This window comes from Diachasma alloeum, unplaced genomic scaffold, assembly GCF_001412515.2.
Source record: "Diachasma alloeum isolate Michigan unplaced genomic scaffold, Dall2.0 Dall_scaffold_78918, whole genome shotgun sequence".
NCBI lineage: Eukaryota > Metazoa > Arthropoda > Insecta > Hymenoptera > Braconidae > Diachasma > Diachasma alloeum.
In genome coordinates, this window is record NW_021683653.1 from 1,268 (window position 1) to 17,246 (window position 15,979).

General features: G+C 41.4%; 1 protein-coding gene and 1 pseudogene across 1 annotated transcript; one reads left to right on the plus strand and one right to left on the minus strand.

Moving 5' to 3' along the window:
• Positions 1-820: 820 nt before the first annotated feature.
• LOC107047954 (adhesion G protein-coupled receptor A3) lies at positions 821-5,489 on the minus strand. Its single transcript, XM_015270887.1, has one exon. It carries the CDS (start codon positions 5,487-5,489, stop codon positions 1,164-1,166), a length of 4,326 nt encoding a protein of 1,441 aa, XP_015126373.1. The 3' UTR covers positions 821-1,163.
• A 4,575-nt stretch (positions 5,490-10,064) lies between these two features.
• On the plus strand, positions 10,065-11,246 carry LOC107047956 (annotated as a pseudogene).
• Positions 11,247-15,979: the final 4,733 nt, after the last annotated feature.

Here is a 15,979-nt window from a genome sequence, read left to right on the forward strand (position 1 = left end):
AATCTTTCGGACTCAATTTGTCCTTTATTTTTGGGCATCTGCCCCCAGATTTTTGGTGAGGGACACCACTAGTGACACCCTTCAAATACATGAAGACTGGATGCAATCTGTGTTCGACGTCAGCAGGCCTTTCCTTGTGAGAAAAAAAAACATTTTCAGGATAAAAAAAAATTATGGCCCCAAACCTTGCTTTAACGATTGAGAGATATCGAATCATTCTTTAAGCAACAATCGATAGGTTCCCGAAGAACTCATTTGGATGGTTACAAGATTGTAACAATTTATTCAATCCGCAAAATTTGTACAACCTTGATCACTGACTATAACAACCTTGAATGACTTATTTTTGTAAGTTATTGACTCTTGTCTCACCAATCTCCCAAGTAGCTCCAATTTTTTTTAGAGTTGTTCCATCTTTTTTTAGTTTTTTAGTGTGTATGTACCCACCGTCTGTCCTATGGGTTGAGGTCTTCATACAAGTGAGAACCTTAATATGCTGTCCTGTCTACGGCCCGACTACAAGGATAGTTTAGGTACTAGAGCGCCCGTCCTTGAAGGGTTGATATTATGAAAGCTAAACTACTGCTAAAGTTTTTGAAAATTTGTGCAGGGCGAGGCTGTAGGTCTTCCCCAGTGAGATCATGGAGACATGAAAGCGTGACGAATGATTCATCAAAGTAGAGAAATACCATGAGGCTTCATGTTAAACGCAACGAGATCTGTGATTGAATTGTATACGAAGCTGATGAAATAGAAGATCTGACAATTGTAATATCAATACCAGATCTTTCTCTCTGCTGAAAATCGACTGCCACTCATATGCAAAAAGATGGATATTTATTCATTTTTCGGTTATTTGCATGAACTCGCATATGAACCATGCATGAGAAATCAACTAATTTTGTATCGTAATACATGGCATTCCAATATGAATATTGCGCTAATCCACAGAAACGTATAATACTGTATTGTTATCGATGGCAATTCCATTGGTGAAAATTAACCAATTGGACGTCGTCATTGATCATAGTCATGTAGTTTAGCCCACGCTATGATGAAAAATTGTTTATAGAGAATTTTGAGCATTATAAAAAGGCTTGTCCTAAAGCTCTTCATCGCTTAGATGTAGGTTGAATTTTGTAACACTTTGTTTTAAAAAAATTCTAAACACTCGTCTCCCTTTTAACTGAATTAGTCTCCAGTAACATATCATCCAACGGCACTCCATCCTCACTAAAGTGCTGAGAATTTTCATAATTAGTGTCCTCATAATCTACGCCGATACTAGCATTTATATCCAGATGTCTCGTAGCCCCAAGGGTTACATTAATTGTACTGAGGTCACGCAAGGAGTTGAATTCTTTCCTCAAATAATCCCTACTGCTTCCACGAGCTTGTCGATTGACCAAAACTTCTTCATTTACATCCGGCACTGTCAAACATTCAATCAACCAAAACTCGCAATCGTTCTCGATACAATGATTGACATCTCTCAACGATCTATTGAAAATAGATCTATTTGATGTATTGAGCATATTCTCATTGATGAATCTCTTATCTTCAGTTCTTGGATGTTGATCATTTCTGTAGACCCCAGAGATCATATTCTGACTGTCTTCGCTACGGAAATCATCAATGGAAGCCCTAGTTCCGACCTTACAATTCTTCGTCCTCATTTCAACACTCCTCACATCATTACACGAACTTCTATAGTTATTTCGCCAGTGAATATCTTCAAATCGATCTTCAGAGAGACAATACAAGCTGCTTGAGTGCTCTAATCTTATCAAAGGTTTACCTACATTCTCCGACTTCTGACAGAGTTCATGAAGACTTGAACATTCAAAGTCTCCTTCAAAGATCTTTTTTGGAGTCTTCGTGGTCTCCCCGATCTCAGAAAGATCGTGATCACTTTTTTCACTGAATACTTGTGTCCCTGACCCCAACTCAGAACTGTACTCTAAGCTACATTGTTGAGAAACGTTCTTCAAATGTTTCTCTTCTTCTGCTCTACTATCAAAATCAGATTCATTGGGACTCAATAGTGGTCCTAGTGCCATTATGCTTTGCAAATCATTTCCGAGATCGTTCCTATGATCGTTGTCCAGCTTTTTAACCATTTCCTTACTTGTTTCCTGAGCTATTACGTATTGAATTGGCATATTTCCGTCATCAGATATGCTTCCACCACTGTCGGAAAGTATATTCACGTTGTTGAGGGCGTTAACTAAGTTTAACTCAACATGAATATTGGTATTGTTGATTTTAACACTGCTGCCAAAGACACTTTTTTCGATTTCCGACTCGTGGTGTCTTGCAGCTGGTCTAGGAACGGAGATGCAGCTATCTCCATCACTAGTTGCTCCACCATCGCCTTGCTTCCTGGGGCCCAAATTATTATGCTTCGTGTGCCTTTTTTGTTTCTTGAAAAACTTCCTGGCTACACCACTCTGCCGTGGATTGTAGAACATCTCAATGCAGGCTGAATGAGTAGCTTCAGTGTAAGTGATTACAGAATTGTTGGAACGATACTGCTGACGATGGAAAACAACCAAATTCATGTTTGGACTTTTATTAGTAGTTGAAAGACAATCAGAACCAATATCAGAGGTTTTATGGGCTATACATGCACGAGAGACGCTGGTGAGTTTCGACGAATTAAGAGAATTAGTATCACAGATCACTTGAGTTACTTGAGTATTCGAAATCGGAACTGAGAGGTTTTGCACCAGAGGTTGCACAGTTAAAGATGGATTTGTATCGGTGACACTTCGAGATCTGCAGCATCTGTTTTTTTTTTTCTTCAACCAACATCTCAGGAGGCTCCACTGATTTCTCACATCACTCCTCGCGATTCCATAGAACAGAAGCACGAATAATCCAAGAGCGCTGACAGAAATTCCATAAATAACAGCAAAAATTGTCTCTTCATGAGGCATGTGAAAACTGAAAGGTCTTACAGTCGCCGCAGCCCCTGAGAACCAGACAATCAAATACAGAATTAGGATCACTACCTGACTCTTCAGCTGAGTAATTTCAGAATGCTCGAAATCTTCAATCTCCGAAGAAACTGTTTGAGTCGAGTGAATACTATTTTGATCCCCAATGTTCTCATTTGGCTCTAATAACTCTAAATCCATATTTTCAGTTCCTTGAGTCCCTTCTGATAATTGTCCATTGTGATCACCACTTCTGATTGCACATCGAATGAGAAGATAAAAGATGCTAAGATAGAACATCAGAATAATGGCAGGAACGAAGAGAGTTGCCAGTGCAGGGCCAGAAGAGAGGAAACAATAAGAGTATCCCGCATATTCTCTTAAATTGATGGCTCCAGAAATGCCACAGACGATCAAAGCGATACCCCATCCCACTAGATAGATGCCTAATAAAGGCTTTTGAATTGGTTGCTCAAGGATTTCATCTTCAGGAACTGCAGTCACCTCAGGCTTCGATAATCGTTTATACATATTGCTGGCTGACGCTGCCATCCAGAGGAGACAACACAGGGATAGATAATGAAGGACGAGACCTACCGCCTGACAGATCTCGATGGAATTCGTCCGCTGGATCCCAGTGGTGTACAGAAAGCAAAGGAGAATGATTGATATCCAAGTGTTTATGACACAGTGCTTCGCCTTCTTCGGCATTATGATAGATGTGTAACAGATTATGTAAGTTACTGAGGTGATTATGAGACAGATTATCGCTACAAACGTTCCTATGTAGATCGCAGGGTTGGAGTATGTGAACGTTGCCCCAGAGACATACGGGCTATCATAGAGATATGAAGTATCTTCTAATAATCCGTAGTATCCTAACCTGTCACAGTGGAAAATGACAAGGTTGTTCACTAGGTTTGATAACTGACAACCTTTGGTGGACCATTGACCTGAAGAGTTAAATTTCATGTCCCATACGGCGGGTCTGGGTCGAATTCCTAGATGGTAGGATCGAGGCATTTTTAACATTATGTAGACAGGTTCTGTTAAGTTAACCACGGGATAACCTATTAACTTACTTCCAATTATTCCGGAAGTAATGTCCATTTTAGGAGGCCCTGTGGTCAGGGGTAAAAAGCTGTTGGAGCTGTACATTGAAATCATCAAATGGTGGACGACGGTAATATCCAAATGATGGAGTAATGAAGCTGGGAGTTGGATTGAAGCTTCTATTGACTTATCTTTAGTGTTCAGGATTGCAGTTCTATTGTTAGTGGCACAGTGCATGAGCCTACGTTTAATTTCCCCCGAGGCTGTGCTGTACCAGGTACAGGTGAGGCCCATAAAATTTTCTGTCTTCAGATTGAATTCTTCTAGAGCAATATTATTCTTATGGAGTTGAATTGAAGGAGTAAACTCCGTGATTACTTCAACTGATTTGATTAGTCTTGTACAAGCGTTGTAGGAGGTCTCTGAACACTTTAACATCTCTTTTGGGAGGGTCATGATAGCACTGATGACGTCCATCAACATGACTCCAAGCTCTGCTTCTTCCATCAAGAAGCTTAAATAGTTCTCGATTGTTTTTGCTATGAAATGGATCTCGATTGGATCTGTAATTTTATTCGGGTATCCAGTATGGTTTTTAAATCTTACAACGGTTTCTAATAAGTTTCCTTTTGTTAGAGACAGATTTACTTTTGAGTATTGTTCCAGAGCTTTTGTCGTGGGCGAAGTGAAAGGGCAAGCATCTGTATTAAGATTGATCCAACTACCTGTAGAGTTGCATTGGTAGGAAGCTTGAAGAGGGATTGTAGTGAGGGCGGAGAGACCGATTCCTTCACAAGGTAATTCGACTTTCCAACCTACTACTGTTCGAGGCCAAGCGTAAATTCCTTTGTTGTTCCTGGTGATTACTAACGGACAGTAGGTTGTATCCGCTGATATAACTATCATACTCACTGTTTTAGATTTGTTACCGTATATTGAGATTAGTTGACAGTTCCATTGCCCATTGTGTTCTTTCCTGACTGGGAAAATTGTGATGGAGCTGTGAATTACACCAGAATTAGAGAGATACCTGTTCTCTACTTTGATGTTGGATAGAATGTCTTGGGGATTTATAAAGCTCCCTGAGTCTTTGAAGACACTAGGATTCCATGTCCAGTCTAGTCGGGCTGTCCTATCGTCTCTTATGTTAGGCACACTGCATTCCAAGTTTATTGAGTCACCCGCGAAAATTACTTGGTTTTGGTCTGGGTTTATTTGTAGAGTTGGGGAGTTAAACTGACATTCGAGTTCCTCCGAGGTACGCAGGTCAAGGAGTGATTGACCGTGCAGAGATGGAGGGGAATCACACATAGGTGTAGAGTTTAACCGGAAGAGCGAAGTGTTTTTCCAGTTGCTAAGCCAGTAGAGATAGCAGTTGCATTCCCATGGGTTGTTGCTGAGATCCAGTTGTCGTAAAAGCTTTAGCCCATGGAGGCTTCCCTCGGAGAGAGTTTTCAAGAGGTTTCCATTCAGTTTTCTGAGGACAATAAAGTGCATTATTCGCAAATTTTGTTTTTTCTTGTTTTGTGAAATTACTTGAAAGAAAAAAATTGCTTTGTCAATGTGGAGAATCAAGATTTAATGAAATTTTACAAGAGATCATTTTTACAAAGCGTGAAATTCCAATAAGGGGTTGAACTGAAAAAATTGTGATATTTATTCAAACTGAGAGGCAAAAGGAAACTCCCGGCGGAATGATCCCGTGAATTTGGATGAAATCTTAAGAGTCACCGAAAATGAATAACATTCAGAATCTTAAAATTAGAGAACCATGGCGATTATGAGGGTCAAATAAGGGTTAAACATACCGCAACAAATATAAGAAGAGATTTTCGAAAAATACTTTTCAAAATACTCCGCTGTCCTTCTATCTAACCCTCTTTTCCATACGCGCTCAGCTAAATTTTCTACAGAAGAAAAGCGCTCGCCAGCAATTGGAAAATTTTTAAAACTAAAAAAAATTAGATCAATTTCACAGGGATAATTCGCGTTTGCAAATTCACCACTACTCCAATTTTTTAAAAACAATTCAATATGACGAGTATCTGTATTAGAATTTTATGATACAGGATCGATTTTCGCTTAAATCGATTCTTTCAAGTGAGAAAATCGGTCGCATCGATTTTTTTCCATCGGGGTCCATTAATCATTTATTAACGAGATCTTTGCTCACCAAAATATGGCACATATCAATGAAATAAAATAAACAATGGTACATAATCGAAAAGGAACTGAAACCCATTATTGAAATGAATTAAATGAAATTATGAAAAAAATGTTCTAATATTATCATTATAAATGGGTATATCTTCCACATAATCGTTCTATTTCAGTACAGAGCACGTAGCGGATCAACCTCAAAGGTCAGAAGTTAAACGGTCACAAGGGTCAAATGAAAGAAACGTGTAAAAAGATTCTAAGAGCAAACAAGTGGAAGAGAAGGATTCGCTTAAATCTTACAATCGGTTGACTCGTCTCTCCCGCCTGAGCTTTGTATGTAAAACGAGAATAGCTCTGCAGGAAGAAATATAACGGATTCCAGGATTCCCTTTCAGATTTCAGCATATTGTCATTCGATTTTAAAATATATATAACATCAAATCATGTAAACTAATTTTGTCGTTGTAAAAGTCAGATAGAAACATGGACGGAATAACCAGAAGTTTCACAGGCTCTTAATGGTCAAACTGAAGCAATGAGCGAATTGATCAGGAGAATGAAGCACGCGAGACAAGGCAATCTTGGAGTTCATGAAGGAGAAACAAAGAAAAACAATTCTAAGAATCAAATTATTTCTTTTTCCAAAGCTTTTTATACGTAGGATTCTTTTGTTCGTTTTCCATTTGACCCTCAAGAAGATAAAAGTTACAGTTTCCATTAATTGTTTCAATAATATTGTGAATTTTCCGTGTTGAAACTCCTTCAAATTTCAGTGAAACTGTCACTATAAAAATGTATCAAAATTTTGCAACGAAAAGTTTGCTTGAATTAGCAGCCAGAATTTTTGAATAGTCTATATTACTCCTCATTTTTATTAAACTATAGTATTGTTGCGTTTTAAGAAATGAGGTAGACGGACACTTAATTAATGCATAACCGGGGTGGACAGTATATTAATTACGAAGGCAGAATACAGACGATGATTTCTTCAGGATAATTCCAGAGAATAGAATGACGAAAGATGCAGATGACCGTCGTATCTCGACAGGCTTCACAGGCGTCCTTCAGATGGTTTACAATTTAGGGATTCGAAGGGGGATACGTAAACTACTCCCCTCCGACGAAAAGGTTGCGGCCACGGCAACCAGATCAGGGACTATTTGAGATGTTCCAACTTGAAAGAGTATAATTAGAATAATGCAAATAAAAATTTGGAAAATCTCACATAGGGAAGGACACAATCTGCTTTTCAATTAAAACCTCCCAAAAATCAACATTGAAAAGCAATCCCGAATCACACTTGCATGCTTGTTCGATTTTAACAATTGAAAATTTGAGGGATGGATGATACAAAGTTTGATGATGTACGAGAAACCATAATGAAATTAGTGTATCAGTCTCACTCATTCACAACGTGTTGAAAGAAAGGAAATAATTGAACAGTCAACACACACAAAGCTTCAGGGATTGAGATCATTGATCTGGAAAAGGAATGGAAAAGTTTTCAAATTAGTAATGGCATATTGCATGAATCTCACATAAAAATTATGCACACAAGCTGACTACTTTACAAAAGCAACTACCACTCTTCTGGTGAATACCTCACTCAATAGTGAGAGAAAACTATAAGAAGCAATTATCAAATAATTTATTGTTCATCAAACTAATGACAAAATCATCACAGCCTTTTCACTCAAGGCAAGCCTGTTCACTTCAGGTGGTTTATTCACTCTAGACCAATCCGTTCCCTCCGGATTCAGCAGTAATCACCTGTTCAGGTATGCCAGGTCACTCCTGGCGGTCTGTTCACGCCAGACCAGTCATTAGTTTATTTATTCGATAGAGAATTCTATTTTGAGAATCAACAAAGCCAGAAAAGTGGTGAAATCATTGCAATTTGAACGATTTATACCGTTTCCTATTTCTAATCAACAGTCTCTAATGGCCAAAGACGATTTGCGTGAACAACTTTCAATTTCCCGTGGAGGATTTTTCGAATGCGATAGACAACATCATTCAGTTTTGATTTGATTACATAGGTGTCTTCTCCCAGTCCTTTTGCAGCTTTGGACATTTTTCTTTGTTTCTTTTGGGGGCAAAGAATCAAACCTTTTGTTCAGGCTGAAAATGGATCATGGAAGTTTTCAGGTCGAATTTGGATTTCATTTTCTCACTTTTCATATTCCAACATTCTCTGACTTGGTGATGAATGTCAACCAGTTTTTCTTGAAGTTATCCAACGTAATTCGGAAGGTTAATATCATGTGATGTGTTATTAACTGGCGGATTGCCATACAGTAAATCTAAAGGAAGACGAAGTTCTCTGCCAAACATCAACATTGCAGGAGACAGGACTGTTGTTTGATGCTTGGATGAGCGATAGGCCAATAAAAATAGAGGGAGCCACTTATCTCAATTTCAATGGTTGTTATCCACAAATTTGGCGAGATAATTCAGGATTGTTCTATGAAGACGTTCGACCATGCCATTCGACTGAGGTCGAAGTGGAGTCATTCGGGTCTTATGAATTCCCAAGAGAGTCATCAAATCATTAATGATCACGCACTCGAAACTTCAACCTTGATCTGAATGGATTTCGAGTGAAATTCCGAAACGGGATTCCGAGACCACATGAATCATTAGAGCTTCCACGACTGTAGCTGCCTGATGATCGGGAAGTACAATAGCTTCAGGCCAGCGTGAGAAATAATTAGAAACGACTAAAATGTAACAATTCCGAAAAGTAGATTTTGAGAGTGGACCAAGAATGTCAATAGCAAGTCTTCCGAATGGAAAACCGATATTATAGACTTGTAGTTCTCCTCTAACGCGATTAACGGGTCCGTCTCTACTGAAGCGAATTCAAAACCTCTTGCTCCAGAGCTCAACATCCTGTTTACAAGTTGACCAGAAAAATTTGTTGCGAATTTTTTCAAGCATTTTGTTGACTTTAAAATGACCGGCCGTAGGAGAATTGTGACTTTCGGCAAGAATAACTTATGTTACTGATTTAGGAACAATAATTTGATAAATAATTTCCGTTGTATTAACTGATTCCCAACGTCGGTAGAGAATGTCATTTATTAATTCAAGAGAATCCCAATACAATAGGTGAACTTTAAACATTTAAAAGAATGTTCAAGAAAAGAAAAAAAAACAATTTTAATATGCAAAAAACTACGCAAAGACAGCTGAAATATTATCAAGCTCAGCTGTAAGCAAATGCTGTCCTGGTTCAACTGTTGACACTATTCTACAGACAAACTGACTAGTCCGTTCCCTTCGTAACGACCTCCACTTTACCTAATCCTCACACACATCCATGTCTCCCACCTCCGAAAACCAAGGGAACGGACTGATCAGCCCGACTGTACACATGGCGCACCCGCTTTTTGATCGACGGAACCTCGTAACATTCTAGCCCCTTAGACGTAAGGAAAAATTGTCAAACGGAAAAATTGTCAAATGAGAATGCGAAAGGGGCGCCATCCGGTAGTGACATCACGGAGTATGGTTTTTGGGGTAAAGAAGAGTTGTCAAGTTAGAATTGTACAGATAAATTCAAAATAATATTTAGTTTAAAATAACCAATTAGGGAGATATCTCAAGCACATTGAATTATACGTTATATGCTATGGGCCGATAAAACGGCATCCCTATTAGAGAAGCTGTTGAAGATTCGGCCTTATCTGCCCTCCTTCACTCTCCTTTTCCCTCTCTCTCTGGTTGCGCGTGCGTGGGTCACCTGCTGCGCGGTGGTCACTGCGTCTTTCGTCATAGCGTTGAGTTTTTTCGGCCATTATAGACGCAAAAAATTTTCTCCTCGCTTTAAATTCAACTGTTTTGGTTTTTATCATTGTTGCTGAGTGTCCTGTGGCTTTCCTAACACTAATCTGGATAGCCTTTTTCATCATGCCGAGTTCAAAGAGTTTCTCTGACCCGTCTCGGCCCGAGGACACGGAGGATAACAGTGCTTCACGCGGTGAACGTGACAGCGACCTAAGTGCATACGAGTACTCCAGACGTCATGAGAAGTCAAGGGATTATTTTGGGCTTGCTGATGACGAGGATTCCTCCGAAGAAGTTTCTCCACCACCTAAGAGGCGCAAATCTGATTCCAGTCATACGAGGCCCTCGTACGAGGCGCTTCAGAATAAGGTCAACTTCCTCTCATCTCTGTTTTCCCAAAATTCCCCCAACGAACCGGTCAAACAGCCCAGCACCAGCACACGACCTTTTCTGGCAAGGCCTGGAGCAACTCCTGCTTCTCGTCGCTTGGACTTGGGCTTTGTTAAGACTGACGTCGACGAAAAACGTCGTCTTCACCCAGCTGACCAAGGTCGTCTCGCAACCCTCAACAACTTGCAACGTTTTGGTTCACCTGAATGGCATGACGTCAGATTTGCAGGCGCTCTGAAAATTTTTTTGGCCTCCCCTGGATTTACTGATCTCAAAGTCAATGAAGAATTGCGTCATTTGGACAAGAGGAAAGACCCTGTTCTACCTTTGGACCGTGTACTTGGGGGTCTTTGCAATGCAGCCCTGGAACAGAGGGAATTGTTGTAGAGTGGTTTGCAGAGTGTGGTCGACTGGGCCTATTCTAATCCCACGGAAATCACCCCTTACACTCTGTATGACAAATTGTCCCTAACTTTTGGTCCGGACTCTCGCCTGTCAAAGACCGATGACCAAATCCGACAAATCATTTAAGGCAAGCGAGCTGAGGCCATTGAGGCAAAGAGAGACCGTCTTCTGAACGAGGTTCCTGTGAAGACTACACAAGCTGCCCTGCGCAGAGTTCCTCCTTCTCCTGAATATCTCTTCGGCAAGGAGAACCTTCACCCTTTGATTCAGTCTTTGGGGGGCCCCCAGACTTGGCTGAACGTTCCTGCATACCTGACGCCCAGGGAGCCAGCGCCCAGGACTCAGTTTCATCAGAGGCCTCTTCATCCTGCCTTTCGCACCACAGCCAAAGCTTCCCGTTTCTCCAGGGGATCCACCGTTTCTCAGCAGACCTCCAGAGCTAAGGTCCCCAAGAGAGAACCCAAAGACAAGTCGAGGGACGACTCCTCCGGCCAAAAACCAGGTAAATGACTTTTTGATTCCTCGGGCCTTCAGAGGAGGCCAATTGGCGGAGTTTCAGAGAGGATGGGAAGAGCTGGGTGCCCCCCCTCAAATCCTCAAAGCAATAAGTGCATCCGAGATTCCCCTCATCTCAAAACCCAAACTCTTCGCCAATTGGAAGCTCTCCCAGTTCAAAACCAGAGCCTCTCCAGAAATGTCAAGGCAAATATAGCTCCTAAAGCAACAGGGCGTGTTGGAGCGACCCAAAAGAGAAGGCCCGAGCTTCATCTCAAAAATGTTTTTACGCAAGAAAAGCAACGGCGACCTTCGACCCATTTGCGATCTCAGAGGTCTAAACAAACACGTCAAAGTTACCAAAATTCATTTCTTCTCACATCACCAAGTTCCAGATTTTCTTCAAGATGGCGACTTCATGACCAGACTCGGCATATCTCAAGCCTACCTGCATGTGCCGATCGCCGACAGACATCGTCAACTCCTCCGCATTGTTTACAACGGAGAGTTGCTTCAGATGACGAGCTTGCCCTTCGGCCTCTCATCTGCCCCTCACACCTTCACGATGATAACGAATTGGGTCGCAGAGACTCTTCGTTCGCGAGGTGTGAGGGTTTTAGTCTATCTAGACGATTTTCTCCTGCCCCCCCAGCATCTAGAAAGACTGGCCTCACAAACGCGGGAAGCAGTTCGATTACTAGAATATCTCGGCTGGCAAGTAAACCACAAGAAGTTCTCCCTCTCCCCAAACCAGAGAATCGAATTCCTGGGTTTGGTTTGGGACACTCGACTGAACCAAATCAGTCTCCCAGAAGACAAGATTCACCGTATACGTGCCCTAGTCACGGGTATACGATCAAGAGCCAGAGCGAGCCTTAAGGAGATCCAGAGCCTTTTGGGACTCCTCAACTTCGCCAACTTCGCGTTACGAAGAGGCCGGCTTTATTGCCGCCATATTCAGAGGGTCTCCACAAGCTTCTCACAAAATCGTCCACGACAGACCCTCCAGATCCCCAGTATGGTGGACGAAGAGCTTCTCTGGTGGCTCAGTGCTGTGACCTCCACGTCCGACCTGCACAAGCGAGCGGTAACAGACTTCCTAACTACAGACGCTGCAGACTCGGGTTGGGGAGCCCAACTCAACTCAACCCTCATTTCCGGGACCTGGACGGAGAAGCAGCTGAGCTGGCACTCGAACCGCAAAGAAATGTTCGCAGTTTATGCTGCGATAAAACAGATGGCTCACACCCTCAGGGGAGCCCACATTCTGCTCCAGTCCGACAATCGCACCCTAGTGGCTTACATCCGGAAGGAGGGAGGAACAAAGTCTCTGAACCTCCTCAACCTCACGTACCAACTGCTCGAACTGGTGGACAGTCTCCAGATCGAATTATCTGCAATTCACCTTCCAGGGAGATACAACGTAGTCGCCGATCATCTCTCGAGGAAGAAAAACCTACCAGAGTGGCATCTCCTCCCAGCAGCGACAGACCAAATCTTCGAAAAATGGGGAATTCCAGACGTCGACCTGTTCGCATCATTAAGGTCGGCCGTCGTGAAACCCTACGTTTCAATCGACTGCAGAGACTCTTGCGCTTTATTTACAGACACATTCTCCCGACCTTGGAACTTCAACCTCGCATGGGTGTTTCCTCCACCTTGCCTCATACCACGAGTACTAGCACATCTGAACAAATGCCAGGGACAGGCGTTGATCGTGGCACCCAAGTTCGAGAAGACCTATTGGGCGGCGGACTTGAAACAGCGAAGCAAGGAACCTCCCCTAACCTTAGAGAATCTTCCAGAGGTCCTGATAGACCTGTCAACACAACTTCCTCCTCCGGAGGTGGAACGCCTCTGTCTTCAAGTGTGGAAGGTTGGTTGTGGAATAACCTAGTTAAAGACTGGTCCCCTGAAGAGAGAGATCTCGTTGCTAAAAGTTGGCGAGCATCAACCTTGGATACCTACAAGGTTCCTATTCGCCGCTGGCTTTCCTGGTGCAATGATAACAATATCAACCCCGGCGAACCACGTGGCCAGGACCTAGGCCCATTTCTCGCCAACATTTTCCTCAAGAAGCAATTAGCCTACAACACCATGTTGGTACACAAATCCGCCATCTGTACCTTCTGCTCCGGCAAGTCTCCTTCCTCACTCGCATCAGACTTCATGGTTCGCCAAGTACTGAAGGCGATATCCATGACTCGACCTAGAGAAATCAGATCAGAGATATGGGACGCTCGCTTACTCCTAGACTGGTTGAAGACAGAGCCCCAGAGTCTATTCTTCTTCGAGGTTTCCAGACGAACAGCTGCTTTACTTCTTCTGATCTCAGATCGACGCATACACGATCTGACACTGCTAAGAATCTCTACCGACTCCCTCACCAACTTGGGTGACGTGATTATCCTTTGGCCAGCTTTCGGCTCCAAGACTGACCATAGTCGGTTCCGAAAATCAGGATGGAGACTGTCAAAGCACCCTAATATTCGCTTGTGTCCTGTCACCTGGATTAGGGTACTACTAAAGAAATCTGAAGAAAGATGAGCTACCCAGAACCTGAAAGACCTCTTCATCACCGTCACGGGTCCTGTTGAACCTGCTCCCACTACAGTAATTGCTGGCTTGATTCGCTCGGTCCTTAGGGACGCGGGCGTTGATGCTTCTCCTGGAAGCGTTCGATCTGCTGTAGCTTCCCGTAACTGGCTGGACAACATCCCTGTCCAGAGCATTCTGGATCGTGGTAATTGGAGGTGCTGCGAAACCTCCAGAAAACATTACTATCGAAACGTTACCGTTACAAATCACAACAATTCTAATACTCTCTTCAACTATTTTTCTCCGACCTGATACGAGAGTCTATATCCTGATATGTAGGTGTTCATTCGCCCTGTGTCTTCACTCAATTATTAATAATTACGAAGTTTACTCATTTCCATCCCTCATAATTTTTTACCGTTGCTCTTATCTACTCATATAACGTTGAGTGGGTCACCAGCAGAAACCAAACACATCTCTCATAGGGATGCCGTTTTATCGGCCCATAGCATATAATGCTAGTGTTTTGAACTCCAACAAAATACGGATTATATGCGGAAGCCGATAACCGGCATCCCGGCAAGTATCTTGCTGGTGAGACTTCCTATGACGAAAGACGCAGTGACCACCGCGCAGCAGCTGACCCACGCACGCGCAACCAGAGACAGAGGGAAAAGGAGAATGAAGGAGGGCAGATAAGGCTGAATCCTCAACAGCTTCTCTCATAGGGATGCCGTTTATCGGCTTCCGCATATAATCCGTGTTTTGTTGGAGTTCAAAACACTAGCAATATCATAGGGGCAAAATGGATATTTTCTGACCTCATTCGATTTCTTCGTGAACTCATACGATTTCATTGGAACAAAATATGTATTTGCTGACCTCAATCGATTTCATAGGGATAAAATGGGTCTTTCCTGTACTCCTACGATTTTATGGGGGCAAAATGGGTATTTTGTGTACTCCTACGATTTCATGGGGGTAAAATGGGTTTTTCGTGAAGTCATACGATTTCATAGGAGTAGAATAGGTGTTTCGTGTACTTCTACGATTCCATAGCGACAAGCTGGGTATTCTGTGAACTTAATAAAAGTTAATAAAACGTAATAAAACTCATCACTACATACATAAATTAGATATCACATGAATATCATCACGATTTGGACCACGGCTATCTTCAAAACTACACCTTGTAGAGATGTGATAACTTCATCCCTGTACTGTATACTGATCCGTTGCAACTGTGATTCATTGAGGAAATAACGGATTTAGGGGACATATCTTACCAGACAGGTCAGTCTTTTATATTTTTCTTTTAATAATATCATTATGAATCTTTTTCATAATTTTTGTCTAGGTCACAATGCTTCTGTGTATTAATTATTCATTCTTTTCCAAGTCGACAATTATTATTGAAATTATTATATTCTGTTATTATTATATGAATAATTTTAATAGAAAAACGTACGGCATTACAGGACCGCCAGGGAATGGTGTCGTTATTTTGCCGGTTCTACGGAGATGTTCCTCCATATTTCCACGCTCTTCCGTGGAATCATTTCTTTCTATTTCCTACAAATAGAAACTAATATCTCATATAAAAAATATCGGAGGGAATAGCAAATATTTACGTTTCAATTTATTCTGAGCTATTTCAGCATAACTTAGAGGTACCTTTATTGGAATCATTTGCACATATTTTGTAAATGCTTCACAAATTACAGGCGAAAGGTTGTATAACATTTCCTGAGGGAATTGCAAATTTCAACTTTTCAGATGATTTTCAGTCATCTCAACCTATCTTTCGGATACAATTTCTTCAAAACTTTTTACGGAAAACTGAAAATTTTGGAAAATTTTTGAAAAAGTAACTTATTAATCTTATAAAAATTTTCTTTACGGATTGCGTATAAAACCCTATAGAATTTGCATATATGATGATCGGATATTTGTATAGGAATATTTTCTATACGATTTATTTCTATACATAAATTTTAACGTAATTTTTTGTTTTCGTACGAAAGATATGTAAACGCTCTAGAGAAAAACGTAGAGAAATGGTGCATCTCCATATGAAATGTTTATATACATGAAGATAGGATCAAACCTATAGAAATCGTATAGAAATAATGTGTATTCAAAATATCCGTATCAAAATATCCGAATATCATAGGCGAAAATCCTATATAAATTCTATACGCAATCCATTT

What these genes read in the sequence shown, in the direction of transcription:
- LOC107047954 (XM_015270887.1), bottom strand. Translation starts at nt 5,489, where the DNA reads ATGCACTTTATTGTCCTCAGAAAACTGAATGGAAACCTCTTGAAAACT.